Source organism: Leptinotarsa decemlineata, unplaced genomic scaffold, assembly GCF_025532065.1.
Source record: "Leptinotarsa decemlineata unplaced genomic scaffold, Ldec_3_MD MMD2_tig00026328_RagTag_RagTag, whole genome shotgun sequence".
NCBI classification, from domain to species: Eukaryota; Metazoa; Arthropoda; class Insecta; order Coleoptera; family Chrysomelidae; genus Leptinotarsa; species Leptinotarsa decemlineata.
In genome coordinates this window covers 28459723-28479133 of record NW_027412688.1, presented here as the reverse complement: position 1 = coordinate 28479133, position 19411 = coordinate 28459723, and the positions used below count along the sequence as shown (strand labels likewise).

General features: G+C 38.5%; 1 protein-coding gene and 1 pseudogene across 1 annotated transcript in view; one reads left to right on the top strand and one right to left on the bottom strand.

Annotated features, from left to right (window-relative positions):
* LOC111514750 (sortilin-related receptor) overlaps positions 1-19411 on the top strand; it is a 46242-nt gene that overhangs the window by 24135 nt on the left and 2696 nt on the right. The window contains exons 8-10 of the mRNA XM_023171029.2: positions 1806-3104; positions 8230-8423; positions 12414-12724. Of these exons, the coding sequence (XP_023026797.2) occupies positions 1806-3104; positions 8230-8423; positions 12414-12724 (1804 nt within the window). The remainder of the gene's footprint in view (positions 1-1805; positions 3105-8229; positions 8424-12413; positions 12725-19411) is intronic.
* LOC111515049 (asparagine--tRNA ligase, cytoplasmic pseudogene) lies at positions 16013-17651 on the bottom strand (annotated as a pseudogene).

Sequence of the window (19411 nt, the reverse complement as noted above, 5' to 3'; positions counted from 1 at the left end):
TAGTTGTCGAATTCATAAATTATTTTGACTTGTGTCAAAAGAAATTAGCACTATCACAGTTTGGGGCGAGATTTTCATAGTGAATTTTAGGTTTTGAAAACGGAAAAGTATTGTTTTTTCGGAACGTCACCACATAACAAAGCTAAGTAACAATTATAATTTTTTTCATTTGATTTTTTTTCAGTTTGTAAGCAAAATTTATGAATACAAGTTACTGACTAATTGGACTTTTCAGTAGTTTATATTACGCAGTAACTTCTCTGAGTGAACTTTTTAGTTTGCCCTTTACTACATTTCTGCAGATTCTTAATTGATTCACATTTATTTTTTCTGACTGTGGAAAGTTATAAACCTCAAACAGTATAGTACATTTCACACTCTTGGATCTTGTTATATATACCCTTTCTTCAAAGACAAAACACAAGCTCTACAGGAAAATCCTCAAAGCGCTCTCAGAGCGGTGCCTGTGCGAAAGTAACGATTTACATTGGATTTGAACCTCTGGAGATTAAATCCATTTGGAAAAAACGTTCTCAGAAAGTTTATTCCACATAAACAAAGTTCTCCAGATGAAAGAGTTCTTGAACGGTGAAGTTCGAGGTGTACTGAGTTGAATCTCAAAACGATGAGCAGCCACATTTCGTCGCATATTTCTGATGTACTGCTCTTGCTGGAATGAAACGCTTACTAGCTCATTGACATGGTAGTTGAGTTCAGCCCCCTTCAGCTTCGCGCTGGCATGGCTAATCACTTATCTTATTCCACCCATCTCTTGGTATAGCACGACCGCCATTTCTATTCCTGATGCGTCTGTCTGCACTGTGAACGGTAATGACATTTCAGGACGTGCTAAAACCATCGGTTCAGACATAGCTTCCTTAATCTTCACTAAGGCCTCTTCAGCAACTGCGGTCCACTGCATTTTGCCATTCTTCAGGCGCTTCGTCTGCATAAGATCCGTCAGAGCCCCTTCCAGCTTTGCAAGCCTGGGTATGAACTTCCTGAGACCCCCCACGACTCCGACGAATCCTCTCAATTGCTTCAAGTTCTTCGGCTTCGGTAATCCCGTGAAAGTATCTATAGAAGAGAGACAAATCTCCAATCTTTCTTCGATGTTCCAGGCTATCAAGGTTGCACGTGATGTTTGCGTCTCCAATCAGGCGGATGACTAGTTTCTGGATGGAATCCAGCAACTTCTGGATATGTTTTGGGCAGAGCTCCATACATGAGAATCATACTCTAAAGAAGGTTTGATCTGCGCTTTATAAAGCTTCAAAAGTTGCTGAGGTGTGTACAGTTTTCCGGTTCGGAACAGTGTTCCAATTTTTTGAGAAGCAGTCTTTGCAATTGCAGCGACATGATTGTGCCATGACATATTGGTGTTCATTTTAACCCCCAACAAACTTATTGAAGCAGAAAGCGGAATTGTCTGACTTGACATTATATCCGGTTCGGAGACATTTACCATATCATTTTTGGGAAATAAAGTTTTTGGCTTTCTACTACTCCATTTCGTTACAAAAAAATGTGGTATATCTCTTTTGAAAGAATTTGTCTCGAGCAATTTAGCTACTATCTAACATGGGCTGTGTTCAATTCCCTTGTTATTTTGAATACAGTAATGCTACAAAATTAGGGGCGAAAAAATCAAAATCAATAGTTTTGACATGGATATATTCTCAATACAATCTCGGTACTTTAGAGAATAAATAATCTAGACAATGTTATAAACTATTTTGTTAAGATCAGTGAGAAATTCTATATCATTTCCTAGTAGTCTTATTAATGAAATAAATCTTTTTTAGCGATTATGGGTTTATATCAACTGACATTCCACATCGATGTATCCTTGCCAATCCACTGAAGTATTATGATCCATATAAGGTTCCAGCTAACTGCAGACCAGGTCATTTTTATAACAGAACAAAAGGATATCAAAAAATAGCTGGAGATCTTTGCAGTGGTGGTTTAGAAAGTCTGTATATGCCTGACATAGTTCCTTGTTCAGGAAACGATGCTAATGAATTTCTCCTTATTGGTCAAAGGGATCGTATTTCACGATATAATATTTCAACTGATATGATAGAACAATTTCCGATCAAGTCTTTGAAGAACATTTCATCCGTGGACTTCGATATAACGTCTGACTGTGTCTATTGGACTTATAATAATACAATAGGCCAAATAGAAAAACTTTGTTTGGGACACAATAATTTCACGACAACGCAGATTTATAGAGGGTCGAATACTGTTGTAGGAATATCTTTAGATTGGATATCAAAAACGCTTTTTTTCATTGTCGATGGTACCCGTACAGAAATACAGTCGATAAATGTAAACTACATCAGCAGAAGCCCAACTACTATATTGAACTCTACAGTTTTGAAAAAGCCTACATGTATTGTAGTACACCCCATAGCCGGTTATATATTTTGGGGCGATTGGTCGGATGACAATGCAACAATCAACAGAGCTGACTCAGATGGAAGTAACGTGAAGACACTATTTGGCAGAGATAAGGTAGAAATGCCCAGTAGTTTAACAATTGATTATATGACCGACAGACTTTACTGGGTAGATCCTCGAAGAAACTATATTGGTAGTAGCGATTTTCAAGGAAATGGTTTCTTTAAAGTAGCTTCAGTAACATATCCAATTTCGATCGCGATTTTGAAGAACAGTCTCTACTGGGGTAGCTCTAAAAGTAGTTCCATATCGAGAGCAGACAAAACCTTCTTCGAAAATGTAGAAACTGTACTAAAACAAGTTTCGGATATAATGAGCCTAAAAGCTATCTCTAGTAGTATTCAAACACGTAATAACGGATGTAGCAATTCCTCGTGTCCCTACATTTGCGTAAGTTTACCTAAAAACAACTTCGCTTGCTTATGTCCGAATGGGCTAATATTGAAAGACGGAAAATGTGTATGCCCTGACCAGGATCAATTTACGTGCCGGAATTATAATTGCTTACCCAATGTTTGGAAATGTGATGGCTCTAATGATTGTGGGGATAACTCTGATGAGGATCATTGCGAAGTACCCACATGTCCGGATTCTTCTTTTCTTTGCGATGATAGAAAATGTATTCCCATGATGTGGAGGTGAGTCCCTGCATTTTATTTATTTTTCATCGAATTTGAAAAATTACTACAAAAGTAATTAATATAATAATGAAGAAAATGTTTTCAAGCAATTAATGTTTGTTATAACCTTTTCTTTGTCAACGTCTCCATTATTCTTACTTCAAAATTTCATGGATAAATATGATCCCTAGGAAAACTGCAAATTTTTCATCACTTATTTATTGAAACAATATAAAATATACAACAAAAAACCCCTAACAACTAACTGAACTATTACTAGGCGAGAAATACAAAAGTAAAAATGTAAATTGATGTCTTGAAATCAGTTAATGATTTGCTTCACATAATTCTGGATCTGGTTGTTGATTTTAGAGAAAAAACCTGTCAGATTACTAATCAGATCTCCAAACATCTTCTGTTCTTTCTTAATCGGTATTTTCTGAATATTATTAACGTATTCTGGTTAGAATCTATTTTATTGTGTTTTATTTCTTCCAAGGTGTCAGTTGATTTCACCTCATCTCTTGAGTTTCTACCAAAAATAAAGAAACTCGACGTATTTTCAGTAACATTTTCAATGATGGGTTCATCAGTGATATGATCATACTTGTTATGAGTTTCCTTATCTTTCATCATTTTTTTCATACTATCTTTCAATAAACCATTCTCAAATTCATGTGGAATCAATGTATCGATTTCTTCAAGATTCTGGGAAGCAGGAAGTGTTTTTTGGTGGTTTTGAACTGTTTCAATGCCCTCCTTCTTTTCGTCATTCTTCGATAACTCTTTCAAGGGATTAAGTTCAAACAGGTATGAGTATAATGAATCTTCAGTAACGGGAGTACCATCTTCTCCTTCAATCATCAAAGAATGACCTACTTCGTCTTTCTTTTTTCTGCGATCCATCATATCTTTCATGGAATGAACAGAACTCTCCAATGGATTATTTGTGTGAAGGTATGAGAAAAAGGCAGCCTCGGTTACTCCACTGCCCTTTCGTTCCCTTCTTTTAAAAGCTTCAACAATATCGTCTTCGTTTCCAGATAATATACTTTTTTTATAATCAGGAGATTCAACATGATCACTTGCCTCATCTTTGAAAAGTTTAAGAGAATTGTCCCTTTCTGACTTTTTGTTTTGTCTGAATTTTTTGTTATCATTATGGCGAACAAATTTGATCTCCGTAGCACCGTCCTTTTCCTGAATTTTAAATTCATCTCGATTAGGTAACACGAACTCCAGTTCATCATTTTCCGAATATATTTCTGGACAAAAATTCTGACCTTCTCTCTTAATCTCATTAAAATCGGTGCCTATTTCATTTTCAAGGTTATCCATACTTGAATCTATACTTCTCCTTCTTCTCATAGTGAGGAGGTTGTTTTGGTCAAATATATTTTTAAACAGATGAAGATCATTTGGTGGAATCATCTTGTTTGTATTGAAGGGATTGAAGTCTTTTTGCAAGGAAAGTATGTCAGCAGGTTTCCACATTCTCAGTTGGGGGGTCACTGGCTGATAATTTCCAAACAGATTTTTGCCATACAAAATGGATATCTTTACCATTTTTACTTCAACGGGTATTTTATCGTGGTTAGGTCGATATTTTTCTTGGACTGTCGATTCCAGGGTATTGGTAACTATATTGGAATTTTGTTTATTTTTACCGGCTTTATTCAAAACATTTCGTTTTTCTGAGTTGGGTTCCCTCGTCTGTGTTGTATTGTATTCCTTTCTTCTGTCCTGGGTTTTCAAATCCTTCCTCAATAGTTCGGAGATGTTCTAATATGTCATAGCCAGTTTCAGTTTCATTTTTATGTATTTTGAAAATGACCTCCACTGCTTCGTTTGCCAGCTCAAGCTCTTGTTTTTTCTTCAGTTGTAGCAACTTCAACTTATTTTTCCTCTTAACACGTTTTTTATATTTTCCCAGCAATTGAAATTTTTATCTCAATTCAGTTTTAATATTTGTAATTCAGGTTTCATATGTGTTAATGAAAATATTTCTAGTCCAAATATGAGATATATCTTCATACGAAAGCAGTTCAGATAGCGCTATAACAGTTGGGTTGAAAAGTTCATAGAATAACAAAAAAAAAGTTTTTTTAATCCATTTGATTTCATCGCTCCATATACTTGCCTTCGAGGACGATACAACGATTATAATGGTCATACTATTTTTCGATATCATTATTAGTACGATTTGTCTTTAGCCTCAAAATAGGCCTCAGCTTCGACGATTACCTCTTTTTGGCTCTAAATTTCTTTTCATTTCTTTCTCAGACCTCTTGAGTTCTGAGAACCAAAAAAAGGAGCTGGGGCTAGATCTGGAGAATACAGTGGATGCGAAAGCAATTTATACAGTTTTGCCATCGTTTTCATTGATTTGTGACACAGTGCATTATCTAGGTTGAACAGCACTTCTTTTTCATTTAATTGGAGTCTTTTTTGGTGATCTCGTAAACGCTCCAATAATGTTAGGTAATAGTCGCTGTTGATGGAATTTTCCTTTTCAAGATATTCGATGAATATTATACCAAGAGCATCCGAAAATTCTGATACCATAACCTTGCCATTCGACTGTTGTGTTTTGCACGTTTTGGAGTCGTTTCACTACGTGTGGTCCGCTCAGATGATGATCGTTTTGATTCTGGTGTGAAACGATTGAGCCAGATTCCACCATTATCACATATCGACGTCCAAGTACGATTTTTTATGGTGGAACAGCTTCAAACACTGTATCATTAATTCGTTATTGTTTTTGGTCGATTGTGAGCTCACTCGGCACCCAGTTTGAACAAAGCTTTCGCATACCCGAATATTCATGCACTATATATGACCATTCATTTCACCTCGTTTAAACTTTGCAAACCACTTTTCACCGGTTGCGTTTCCTGGTGCAAAGTCCAAAAAATGGAAGGTCGTTCGAGTTTAGGGTTGAAAAATCTTTCAAAAAAGTATAAACCAGTTACTTTACCATCAATGATATCGAATATTAAGGAGCAAGTTGTGAATCACCACATTCTCAAATATTCAGAATTCTTCTCCATGAATATATATTCCAAAAGCAAAGTTCAACATGTACCATCTACATCAACGGTTTTGTCCGCTAATGCGGTAGACATCATCAGTGGTACGTCCGTGGACTGCGAATACGAATGTTATATGTTGAAGTCTCAGCAAAAACAGCCAGTCGTTGTTTTCGCAGTCAATGCACATACCACTGATAATACCCGGCGCAGAAGTAGGTGGAACATTTGGTACTATAAGTTACATTCGTCTACGGCCTTCCAGCCCCGATATTTTCTCTAATTATTCCTCCAATATTTGGATATTTTCGTTGTTTATCCTTTCCACCAACGTCTGCAGTTGAACCGTGAGATTTGGAGGAATACGAAACATGGAAACTAGCAACAGTGTCAATTCAGGTGAAATCCCAAATTACAAAGGTATTGAAGACATACAATCAGGACGTTTTTTATCTTCACAACTCACAACGGATGGTTCTAGAATTACTGGAATTTTTGCAGATTTGAAAGCTCGATTTATGAGGTCGTTAGCAGAATGGTTACAGGAATATATCGACCTGTACTAAATCTGCAAGTTAGTCCGTGTAGTCGTTTATCGTCATCTCCTGCACCAACATTTACAAAAATGTGGTGTAAAATCATCCCAATTCTAAAAGACTCATCATCGAGAAAGCTGCCAAGTGATTCAACAGGAAAAGCTTTGAGTCAAACACCAGAATATTTCGAAGAAATAGACTTCAAGCGAACCTTTCCGGTGACTGATATAGCTGATTCAAGAAATTTATTTGGAACTACGAGCCATAAGTGGGTGGTCCCAAGCTTTTTGTACATAGCCGATAATTCAAACTCGGTTTTATAGGTTCATAATTTTTTCTTTTTCCACAAAAATGAAATTTGTTTGAGATAAAACCGTCTCTAGAAGAATTAACTACCCTTAATTGTTCAAACTACGCATTGATGAAGTGCAGGCTTGAAGAGCTAAATATGAAGATAGGTCAATTAATTGGTAGGGAGAGATTGTCAAAGGAGAACGATATTAAAACTTTGTGAGGTGATATTTGTATTACAAATTATTTTTTGGTAAACGAGTTTTAAATTCAAAACAACCGTGAGAATTCAAAACAAATGTTATCAAGTTTCAGTAACAATCTTTCTAAATCCGATTTTTCAATTCTCAGTTGCTAATAAATAGTTATGGTAGTTTAGATGTCGTTTTTCAGCGGTTTGAAGTCGTATGCTGCCCATCTGATGACAAGCGAAAACCGAACCTTTTAAAGTGCCTGTTAGTTAACAAGTAACCAAACAGTATATTCATTTATTTCAAAATATGTTTTTTAATGTCTGATGCCTACTGAACGACTTCTGTCTTCTTATATGAAGAGATTATATATAATATATCTTGTTCGTGTTCTGTTCGGTGTTCATTGGCCTCTAGACATCTGACGATCAAATCGAAATCATTCATTTATTTCCTCAAAATGACTGTCAATTTGAAACACTTCGGTTTTTCTTCATTTCGTATATCCTCAATATTGCAAATGTTATCTCTTATGTCCTAATGGCATTTGCAGTACTTCTTGACGAAATTCTAAGTAGTCAGAAAAGGGTAGATAATATTTTCGTTCCAAAGTGACCAAATTGTTAAACTTACCAATATCCTACCGGTGATCTGAAGTTATCCCTTAATCGCCCCAAACTGATTTTCTCGCTATCTGGGTTATTTATTTCAATATCAGGCCTTCTCTTGTTCATCGGTCTCTGTTTCCACAAAAGTGATTATGTACGGAGCATTTATCAGTATATGCTTTAATTTTGTATTTCTATTTCACTGTGAGAAACTATAAGGAATCCCAGAAACCATACATTTGGTTTCGCGAATCCCTGAATCCCTATACATATGATTTCAGGGATTCCCAAAAATGTTTAACCTAACAGAGTTTGTTTTTCAATGTAATAGCAGAGACTACAATGATGAAAATCCCAGATCCAACTGAACTTAATTTGGTTTCGGGATTCCCAAAAATGTTTTACTTAACCCAGTTTATTTTTCATTGTAATAACAGACATTGGGAGTATATTAATGAATATGTTAATATTTTTCATTATTCATTTAGGTGTGATAACACTAAAGACTGCAATGATGGTACAGATGAGATGGGATGTCCGAAACAGAAATGTACCGACAAAGAATTTCAATGTGATAATGGAAAATGCATTGACATAAACTTGAAATGTGACGGTGAAAAAGACTGCCCAGATATATCCGACGAAAAAAATTGCACTTCAAAAAATTTTACACATTGTGGAAGTAAGTAAGAAAGGTTTGTTAATGTTCTTGTATGTGCCAATGATGAGTTCAGAAATATTTATAGATGGACAAATGTTTGTGGAAGGCCAAGAAGTCAACTTCTTTTGCTTACGGGTTTTCTCCAATAATTTAATTTTGAGTTGTAAGTTCAACATACAGGGTGGGGTACCCCATAAGACACGGTTACTACAAACCAAAGCAATATTTTTTCAGGAATTTCTCCATTTCATCATATGTATATTGATTAAGGTTGCAGAAGAAAATTATTTTGGAGTCTAAAGGGTGCGGCTCAATCAATCAATCAAAATCGTTTATTCAAATTTCAAATAATAATAACATTTCATTTGTTTAGGTGTGTTTGTGTGGGGCCCTGCTATAGGCTAATGCCTCTTCAGGGTAAGTGTGTTGTGTGTTGGTGTCTGTATTGTGTTGTTTTGTGTTCCGCTTGTTCATCGGGTTTGTTCCGTTGATCCGTAGGGTGGTCCGGGTCCGTTGCAGTGGTCGTGGTGTTGGTGCTGTTTGGGTACGGGTTCTTAGGCTGGGGCTGTTGGGGGTGAAGCACTTCGGATTTCGGCTCTTTTCAGGACGCTGATATACGCTATCTAATTCCCAGTGGGAATTCCTTTAGGATATCCTGGATCGGCTCCGGTGAGTCTTCCATTCCTCCCAGGAGTCTGGCTGGGGGAAACGGGAGCTTTTTCCTGGGTATCCTTCTGGATCCTCCACGGGGAGTCCAAGGTGTTGTGAGCGAGTTGATGGCATTGGTGTTGTTGCTGCTCATCGTTCTGGTTGCAAATCGTCCTTGAAGTTCCTGAAATCGTTTGTTGATAGGTGTAGTATTGGTGAGGTTGTTTAGGGATGGGTATCGGTAGGGAAGGTTATGTATGTTACGGAGGATTCTTCTTTCAGTTGTAAGGATACGGTGGGATAGTCTTGGGAGAAGCGTACAGTATATCATCGCTTTGTAGTCTAGGACTGGTCTTATGAAAGTTTTATAAGTGTGAAGGAGAGTTTTACTGTCGCATCTCCCGAGCTTGCCTCTCAGAGCCTTTAGCAGGTTGGCTGTCTTCCGGACTCTGTCCAGTGTCCCTCTCAGGTCGATCTCCCAGTTGAGGATCCTCGTGAAGGTCACCCCCAAGTAGGACACCGAGTCCTGGAGTATGAGGTTTTCCCCTAAAAGTCTGAGATTCAAGTTATCAGGATTTAATTTAGGACGGGTAGATGTTAGGGTGTCTAAATAGGATAGTTTGGGTTTTAGTGGGGTTTATTCTGATACGCCATTTGTTGCACCACTGCTCGAAATGGTCGATCATGTTTTGAGCTTGAATTTGCAAGCGACGGGTGTTGGGAGCGGAAGAGTAAAGGATTGTATCGTCGGCATATTGGAGGATTTTATGGGTTGTGGGAACGTCATGAGCATAGATGAAGAATAGGGAGGGAGCAAGGACTGAGCCCTGGGGGACTCCGGCTTTTGGAGTGAAAGGGGAGGATAAGGCTTCACCGACTTTAACGCGGATTTTTCGGTAAGAAGTAAGAAGCTCCTAGTCGGATGAAATGATGAAGAAGACGAATTTGGATAAGCTTCCAGGTCAGGCCCGCGTGCCAGACCTTGTCGAAAGCTTTTTGAATATTTAGAGAGATTGCAATAGTGCAAAAGGATGCGTTGATGTTTTGGGATATGTGGGTATGTAGTTCGACTAGTGCGTTCTGAGTAAAGTGTTCGGTCCTGAAACCATGCTGGTGGGGAGGGATAATGCTGTGATATATGAGGAAGTCGTTCAGATGGTTAGTCATTGGTCGTTCCAGCAATTTGCCCAGGCAACTAAGCAGGCTAATAGGTCTGTAGGAGTCGGAATTAGTGAGATCCTTGTGGGGTTTTGGAATTAAGATTGTGTTAGCCTGTTTCCAGGCGTTTGGGAAGTGGGCGTGTACAAGAAAGCATCAAGGATGTGTTTGAGGAAAGGAATTGCGGAATCAGGAAGGTTTTTCAGTACTCGGCGGTTAACCGAGTCTGGGCCAGGAGCGGTATTTCTACCGCTGTGGATAGTATTGAGGATATCTGCCTCAGTGAATGGGGGTCTTAAGCAGCAGTTGGCGTCGAGAGGAATTGTGAACTTGGTGCCTACCCAGCTGTGCAGGCACTTGCTGGTGAATGTGGTTTAGAAAAGGGTTATCGAAATGAGGGTCTTTAGGGAGACGGAAGGTGTGTTCGATATTTTCGCGGAAGGCTTCTGCTTTGTCGAATGGGTTGGAAATGATGTTACCGTCAATCACTAGGTGACTGTAGGTTTTCCGTTTTTGTCCGTTTCTGGGTGAATTGGTTGATGAGGAGACGTATGCGAGCTTTAAGCCGATTTCACTCGGTTTTTAGGATATCGACCCTCCACCGAAACCCGCAATGGTTCATTGTGGCTCACACCTGTTCACACTCGACCAAATAAACCCAGCTTCTTAAAAAAGCTCATTAGTTTGTATGGTGAGTAGTCTTTCAGGTCAGAGGGTAAGAGTACGACTCTGCCGAACTCTAAAAAAACCTGATTCGGTCCCCAGCGGGGCAGGCACAAATAATGTGCTCTACTGTTTCATCATTTTCTAAACAGAGGCGACATACACTATCGTCCGATAGTCTGAGATTCTGCATATGATGATTTAAATGACAGTGACCTGTAAGAAGGCCTGTTAGACATCGTAGTTCATCCCTACTATAATCCAACAACTCTTTGTTATCAAGCTTCAAAGGGTGAATAAACGCCTTGGAGTGAGCCAATCCCGGGAGATTCTGCCAGAAGTCCATAAATCTTCTTGCCATCCAGATGTTCAATCTTTGTTTGGCAAAGCCTAAAGCGATGCCAATGACAGGTTCTGGTCCGATGTAACTGCTTGCAGCACCTTTGCAAGGGAGTCAGCAGGCTCACTGCCTTCCAGGCCAGTATGGCCAGGAATCCAAACCAGAGACAATCTGTTAAGCCTTCCTATCGAGGGGAGTCGTGTTTGGCAATTTGCTATCAATTTAGACGTTGCTCGGTAGGAGCCAAGAACTTCCAACGCCGCTTGACTGCCCGAGAATATTTTTGTTGACTCGTGTATGAGGTTGGATTCTTTCAATCTTTCCGCACACAATTCGATAGCGTGAATTTCCGTTTGAAATATATTCGCATAGGTTCCTAGGCAGGTTGATATATCTGTCCTGGGTCTGCGACTGAAAACACCTTCTTTCAAATAGTAGTTCTTATTTCGATGCATTTTTTTGAAAATAGCTTCGAAACGACAGAGACATATACATATAATGCTATAGAGAAATTTCCTAAAAAATCAACGCTTTGGTTTACAGGGGCTGTGTCGTATGGGGTGCCCCACCCTGTATATTAAAATGACTTAAACTTTGAATGAGTAATATCAAGGTTATAGCCTGAAAAGAAAATGGCGAACAGGAGCATTTTGACTCTGTACTGAGTTACTTAGTAGAGTCAAAAGGAAAGAAAGATTTTGTCCATCTGAATCTTTCGGTTAGGTAAAAACCCGATACTTGCTGAACGAAAAAATACTTCAAATTTTTCAGAGAGGATTAATCTTTAACTTTTTAAATTATTATCACAGGTTTTTATACGAAATTAATTCAGCTTTTGCACGTTTAGAATAACATATTGTCATTTCAAAGCTTCATGTCTTCTCTCAACGAATGAACCGATTTTATGAAGCAAAGCAGTAATGGATGGAAATAAAAAGCAATAATTGTCAATGAGGTATTCATAGACCCCAACTTTGTTAAAACAAAATTGGGGAATAACACTTTTGCCTATAGGATGGAAGAATGGTTTCAAAGTCAAAATTTGTTTCGAAGTTTTGGGTATTTTGGGAAAAGTTTTTTCTCTGGCAGTTATAGTTTTCGGTACGTTTCTGAAGGTCTACTCAAAACTTTCATTATTATAGATTTCCATCTGCCAATTGTCTGGATTAGACTAATCAGGTTTCGCGTTTGATATTTTTCAGCCCATCAATTCACCTGTAAAAGCGGGAGCTGTATACCTTTATCTGCTAAATGCGATCTCGAAAATGATTGTGGTGATTTTTCCGACGAAGTAGATTGCAGCTATGGAACATGTTCCGAAGAGGAAGTATCTTGTGGGCCTCATCAAAATATTCCAAATCAATGTATTCATAAAAGTATGATTTGTGACGGTTTTCCGAATTGCGCAAACGGCGAAGATGAAGTCAATTGTTCAACAAGAACATCGAAATCGAAGGGATCGAATAAAACGACTTCAACGTCGAAATCAAACGAAACCAACCAGGAGAATTTGGTGAGTTCACTTTTCAATATTGATGGAGATATAGGGTCTTCCAACAGAGACTTTCAAACTTCGACAATTGATACCGGACATATTGTTGAAGCTTCATCTGTCAAATTAGTTGTTATTTATTTAGTCTGTTTCGTCAAGAATTTCACTAGTTCGGACTTCCATTGTCCACTATAGAAAATGATTTGAAATCCCTGAAACAACTAAAAAAGAAGAATTGAAAATGAATAGCTAAAAATAACAATTATATTAACCAAAATAAACCTGAAATGAAATAATAGTGAAATAAAATACAAGTAAAAATAGAACAATTGAATAAATGAGAATGAAGAAATGAAAAAAGAAAATAAAAATAAAAAGTGGAGAGATTCCAAGTCACGTTAGTTCACGACGTTTCGATTGTTAGTATCTACAATCGTCTTCGGGTGATGACTGGACTGATTCCTCCGAGAGATGACTATTTATAGGTCGTTCGAGTACTTTCACTTATCCCCGCTTTCCATTTTCCGCTTCACTGGTTCCGTGGGAGACGACCCTTTTGGCGGGAGTTGGCCACTTTTCGCTTGATGATAGGTTTCCATATATTGCGTATTTCTACGCTGGCTAGGCTGAATACGTTGTTGGACAAAATGTATGCGGCTTCCTTGAATTTTCTCCTTAACCAATGTTTCTCTCTGTGCAAGATCACAGCCTGGGACCACTCGATGTTGTGTTGATGGGTCCAAACATGGTCTGTTATTCCTGATTTGCTGGTTTCCCCTCGCTGTGTGTTTCTTGTGCTCGGCAATGCGAACATTCAATGGCCTCTTAGTTTCACCAATATAGGATTTTCCGCACTCACAGAGTATCCGGTAAAGGCAATTCTTGGAATCGCAGTCCGCGTTTGGTCGCCTGGTTTTCGTGAGGCTGCTACGGATAGTGTTACCGGATCTGAAGCAGGTTCTGATGTTGTACTTGGAACCAATACTTCTTATCCTCTCCGATAATCCTCTGATGTAGGGAAGTGCGAGCACTAGTTGTGACGGCTTCTCTTCCTTGCGAGGATTCTGCTGTCTTCTAGCCAAAGTCTTTTCTACCATCGCTCTGGAGTAGCCATTCCGTTGAAGATCATTTTTGATGATGTCTAGTTCCTTCTCGAGACCTTCCTTCGTATTACAGAGCCCAAAAGCACGGTCTGATAGAGTCTTGATGATTCCTCTTTTAGTCGATTGATGGTGGTTGGATTCGTGGTTCAGATACTGTTCCTTATGAGTGGGTTTTCGGTATACAGATGTTTCTCACTTAGTGTCGGTCCTCTTCACTAAAACGTCTAAGAATGGCAATTCGTTGTGGATTTCCTTCTCCATTGTGAAATTGATGGAAGGTCTCACGCTGTTGATGTGTTTCAGGAAGGCGTCTAATTCAGTATTCCCAGGGTTCCATATTATGAAGGTGTCGTCAACATATCTCAACCAGACTCGAGGTTTCTTGTGGGCTTCTTCAATGGCCAGAGTTTCAAACCACTTCATATAAATGTTGGCTATGACTTGTGAAAGTGGCGATCCCATTGGCAGTCCCTCATCTTGTGTAAAGAATTCATCCTTCAGTTGGAAATAACAGTTTCGTACACATCATCCTAGTAATTCTATGATTACTTCTATAGGTAGAACTTCTATAGGTAGATTCGTTCTTTCTTTCAGGTTCCCGTCTTCGGATAGCTTCCTCTGTATGATTTGGAGTGCTTCTTCGACCGGAACGTTGGTGTAAAGGCTTTCCACGTCGAAAAATTAGTTGATCTTCCTGTGTGACCTGGAGCTTATGATCGGTCTAAGAGGAACGTCCTTCTTGTGGATTTTGGGTAGTCCATACAAGTGAGGGGGCTTACTGTGGTGCGGTATTAGCGATGATCTTTCCTTGTCCGAAAAATAGACTTGGTGTTTTTTCAAAATCTGGTATAACTTCTTTTCGATTGATGCAGTAGGGTCCCGTACGATCTTTGTGTATCGTCCCTTCTGAAGAACCTCTTCGATCTTCTGTTCATAGAGAACCATCATGAAACATTGTCAATCACCTTCAAACAAACTGATTCGTCAAGTCACCATGGACGGATATAGCATTCAACAACACGTGCAAATAATAAAATTGTTTCATCAAAGTGGGTGGTCTGTCCAGACAACGTACCGCGCGCTTCGAGCATTTTACATCCGTACTTCGAAAACTTCGCCGGCGTCATCATTGGTCCATATTTCCTCGAGAATGATGTTGGCCAGGCCATCACTGTCAACGGCAAGCACTTATAGGTCTTCTTTTGACATCAACCACAACAAAACGGCGTTGCGTACCACACAGCTCATGCCTCATAGATATTCTGCACGAGTGATTTGAGGGTATACTCATCTCGTGTGGAGGTGATGTGAACCGCACCGAGATCATGCCATTCGACCCCGTTAGATTTTTCGTAGTGTTTTCTTAAGTTGCAGGTGAATGCGAATAAGCCACAAATCACACCGGTTCTCAAAGCCAACATAATCCATACCATCGGTCAAATCTAATCTGATTTATATGCCAGAATCATGGACAATTGGACCTTTCAGATGCGCTCCACCAAGAGAAGCCGTGGCGGACATTTGAACATATTCCACACATAATGGCATCAATATGTGTTTCAAACAAATATAAAATTTCAATAATATCTTAGAAACTGTTGTTGCTTTGAATTAATTTTGTTCACTTAGTATGTTGAAATAATTGATCATGGTTTGTTTATAAAAAAAGACGATTCTGACATTGACAATAATTTTGGAAAGTTATAAAAAAATATTTTGATTTGAAACGTTTCATTCCTGGTTCATTTCGACTGTAAATCAAAGGAATTGACAGTAGGACTGACTAGTTCGAACATTAGTCCTTCTAGCCGGATACGACCCTCATGCCAGTACTTGACAAAAAAGGTATTTTGCGAATAAAAGGGAGACTAGAACATCCTGAAGGTTTGAACTATTTTCAAAAACATCCAGCGATTCTTGGTCTAAAACACCGTTTCACGAAACTTCTAATTGAAATCTGTCATATAAAATTTGAACACCAGGGACAGGAAATTATTATGAATGAGCTGCGTCAGAAATTCTCGATTTTAAGAATGATAAGTACTATCCAAAAATGTAAAAGTTTTTGTTTCTTCTGCAAGAAAAGGAAAATACAACCACACGTACCTGAAATGGGTCAGTTACCGGAGTGTCGTCTTCAAGGTTTTGTCAGGCCATTTTCTATCACCGGAATGGACTACTTTGTGCCAGTTTCCGTAACAGTTGACAGGAAACATGGAAAGCGCTATATAATACTATTTACCTGTATGAGCACGAGCAATTGATCTAGAAATAAATGCTCGGTGAATCTGCGCCTCACAAAAATTACGGTTTACAATGGTTGAGATACCGAGGATAGACACAGACTTCCCTAATATGGTATCTGTTCAGCAGCCAGCAGACGAATCGTTCCAGACCTAGACCGTAACCTCCATGCGGACAGGTTCCGTATTTCCTCTGGTCAGTATACCAGAAATAGGGAGCAGGGTTGATTCCTTTCCTCTTATAACCTTCCAGCAACTCTTCCATATCCCATATCCTCATTGATCCGCCGACAATTTCTCCAACGTTAGGAAGTAGTACGTCAACACTCTTAGTGAGCCTGTTATCTTCAAACTTGTAAAATGTTCTATCTTCTTTCGTTATGTTGTTTTCCTTCAAATACTCGATGGCTTCTGAATAGTTCATCCGCAGGATTGGTCTGGAAGGAACTTGGAAGTTGGGGTTCAGTTCGTAAACAATGTGGCCATAAGGAGATTCGAGAACTACATCACAAATCAAATCCTCCAGTCGGTTCAGGAGATCGTCGAATGTAATGAAAGGACATTCAGCTTCAACATTGTGCTAAATTGTCTCCAAGTCCTACTCTGCTCTAAAACTTTCAGCGATGCAGTATACATTCCCCATAGATGCTAAACATGTTTCTCCAAAATAATCCATTTTGAAAAGCGTGGATCCTCCTTCAACTTGTTTTTGAACTATAGATGGTGGAGTAACTTCACAGTAACCCCTTTCAAGATAGTGTTCCCTAAAAGCTTGTAAGAGCACTGATCTCATCCTTAGAACTTTCGAGGTGTTCTCTCCTCTTATCATTATATGCCGATTTTCAGCTTGGACATCTAGAAGAGCCTGCTCATTCAGTAACGAATCAGCTCCACCTGCTGGAGCTGAACCAATCGATTCCCAATAGTCAACAATGAACTCGTGACCACCTGGAGCACTTTTTCCCTCGGGCAGCTTTTTGAGTACTCCATACAGAACTATAGAGGACTCCGTTTGTAAAATCAGGGCTTCGTAAGTATGACAGAGTTTATCATTCAACACAGATTGCAAGAATCCTGTACCATCTCTAAGTGTCACAAACATCAAGTTTTTACCTTGTCTTCTTATCCTATGAGTCCAAAGATTTTCACTTTCTGTTCCCTGAATTGTTCTCCATCAAATATTCTTATAAGTTTTGGCTCTGGAAAGGATTTATCCTCAGTAATAACAATTTTCTTGGCTTCTTCCAAATTTTTTGCTCTCTCTTCAGCATCTTCTTCCTCCTAGTTAGATTTCTCAGCCAGCTTATAGTTTTCCCGAACCCACATTTTCTGTATTTTTTTCAGCTGTGATTTAGCAGCTGGTTCATATTTGAGAGCATCTTCTTTGCCATCGACATAAATTACAGGAAAAGGTTCAGCACCGGCTTTTCGCATAGCTTGAAGAATTGTTTTAAAGGGGTTTCCTTCTGTACCGTCTCCTGTCTCATCATTGCCACGGGAATCCGATGTGTAAATAGGTATTGCGTTTTCTCCAGACATTGTGTGAACACGTTAACACTTCAATGTAGAATGAGATTACTTAGGAATTTCTTCGAATCTTGCAATCAATTGTCTTAAACTAACTGCAGATTAGAAACTTAATAGTGCAATAAGGCTGATGCAACTTTTCAAATAAGCGTCATCGATCATATATGGATTTTCCTTGGGTTTTTCTTTTTCTGAGAGAACAGACAGACTGCAGAATAGGTTAGCATTTATTAAGGAACTGGCATTTTTCTTTTTATGAGTTATTCAAAGCTTTCTTATTCTGTTGAACACATGGAAAAATGGCTTCTAGAAATGGCAAAATCGTTAAATACAGACTCTGCTATCATGGCGACGAGAAGATTAATAAGTCAACAATAACAAGTCAAGAAATTGACTCAGATAACGATACGAACATGCATTCTGCCAATAGAGAATTAAGAGAAGCTGTTAAGGACATGGACGATACTGAAATTTTGGGTTATTTTTCTTTCAAGAACATTACATGGAAATTCATTCCACCCACATCTCCACATATGGGAGGAAGCTGGGAGAAGGTTGGTGAGGTCGGTTACACTAAAAGAGAGACATCCCAAAAAAGTGCTTATTACCCTGATTACGGAGGCGGAGAATATTATAAATAGCACGTCTTTGTCATACATTTCAAATGATCCTTTAGAGCCGCAAAGCCTTAAGCCAAATCCTTTTTTATTGCACTGTTCAAATGGAGCTGCCCCACCATTGGGAAAATTTGAGGAAGTCGAAGTAAACCTTAGAAAACAGTGGAGAGTATCTCAAGCTTTAGCGGATATATTTTGTAGAAGATGGTGAAAAGAATATGTACTTACACTGAATAAATATTACTGGAGTTTTTTCCCAACATCAAATCGTTTTTTTCAACACCTCAACACGTGTTTCGATCACCAAGTGATCATCTTCAAAGAGGAAGATTAAAACTAGAAACTAACGCGAAGCTAACCCTATTTATGCTATACAGATATCCCATACAAGTAAACCATCCAGGTGTACCACCCATTCAGGTATACCAACCTAAATAAATTTTACAATCTTTCCTTATCTATATTTTTACAATATGTGTTTAACTGTTATAGCTGTATATAAAAAAAATTTCAGCTATATAAAAATCAATTTCACAATATCGCCTAACTAAATTCATTTTTGCCATATATCCTTTTGTAGTAATCAGTAAACCCAACAATATTATTTTAACAAGCTCTTTGGTATAGGTCCGTCATCGTTATTCATGATAGTATTGTGTTTACTTATTTCTACACTCTCATAGGCATCTAGTTGCCTGTTGTTGTTAACTTGTCTAACTAATCATAATGAACTGAAGTGTATGGAATGGTTTTGTTGCAAAATATGAAGGGCGACTGCTCATTTTTCAGGTCTTCCATATTTTGAGTGTGCTACGTGTTCCTTATATCTTACTTTAATAGATTTTTGTCTGTCTATAATATTTTGCATCGCACTCCTTACATTCAATTTCGTAAATTCCAGACTTTTCCGAATTTTCGACTTTTGTCTTTTGGACTTCTCAAAAAGCTCTGTAGTGTATGACTTGTTTCGAAAACCACATTCATACCTAGTTCTTTGAGAATCTTTCCAAAGTTCCTCGTATACTGGTGGTATGGAACTGAGATGTATTTATCTTGGTTTTTGTCCTTTCTGAAAGTCGAGATTTCGTTCATTCTTAACCTAAACTTCTTCTTCCTTATTATGTCATCTATACAATACCCCTCGAGAAACCGTTAGTGGCTGCTATTTCCTGTATTGTACGTCTTCCTTTTGTGAGCCCAACATGTGTTAGAGGAAAA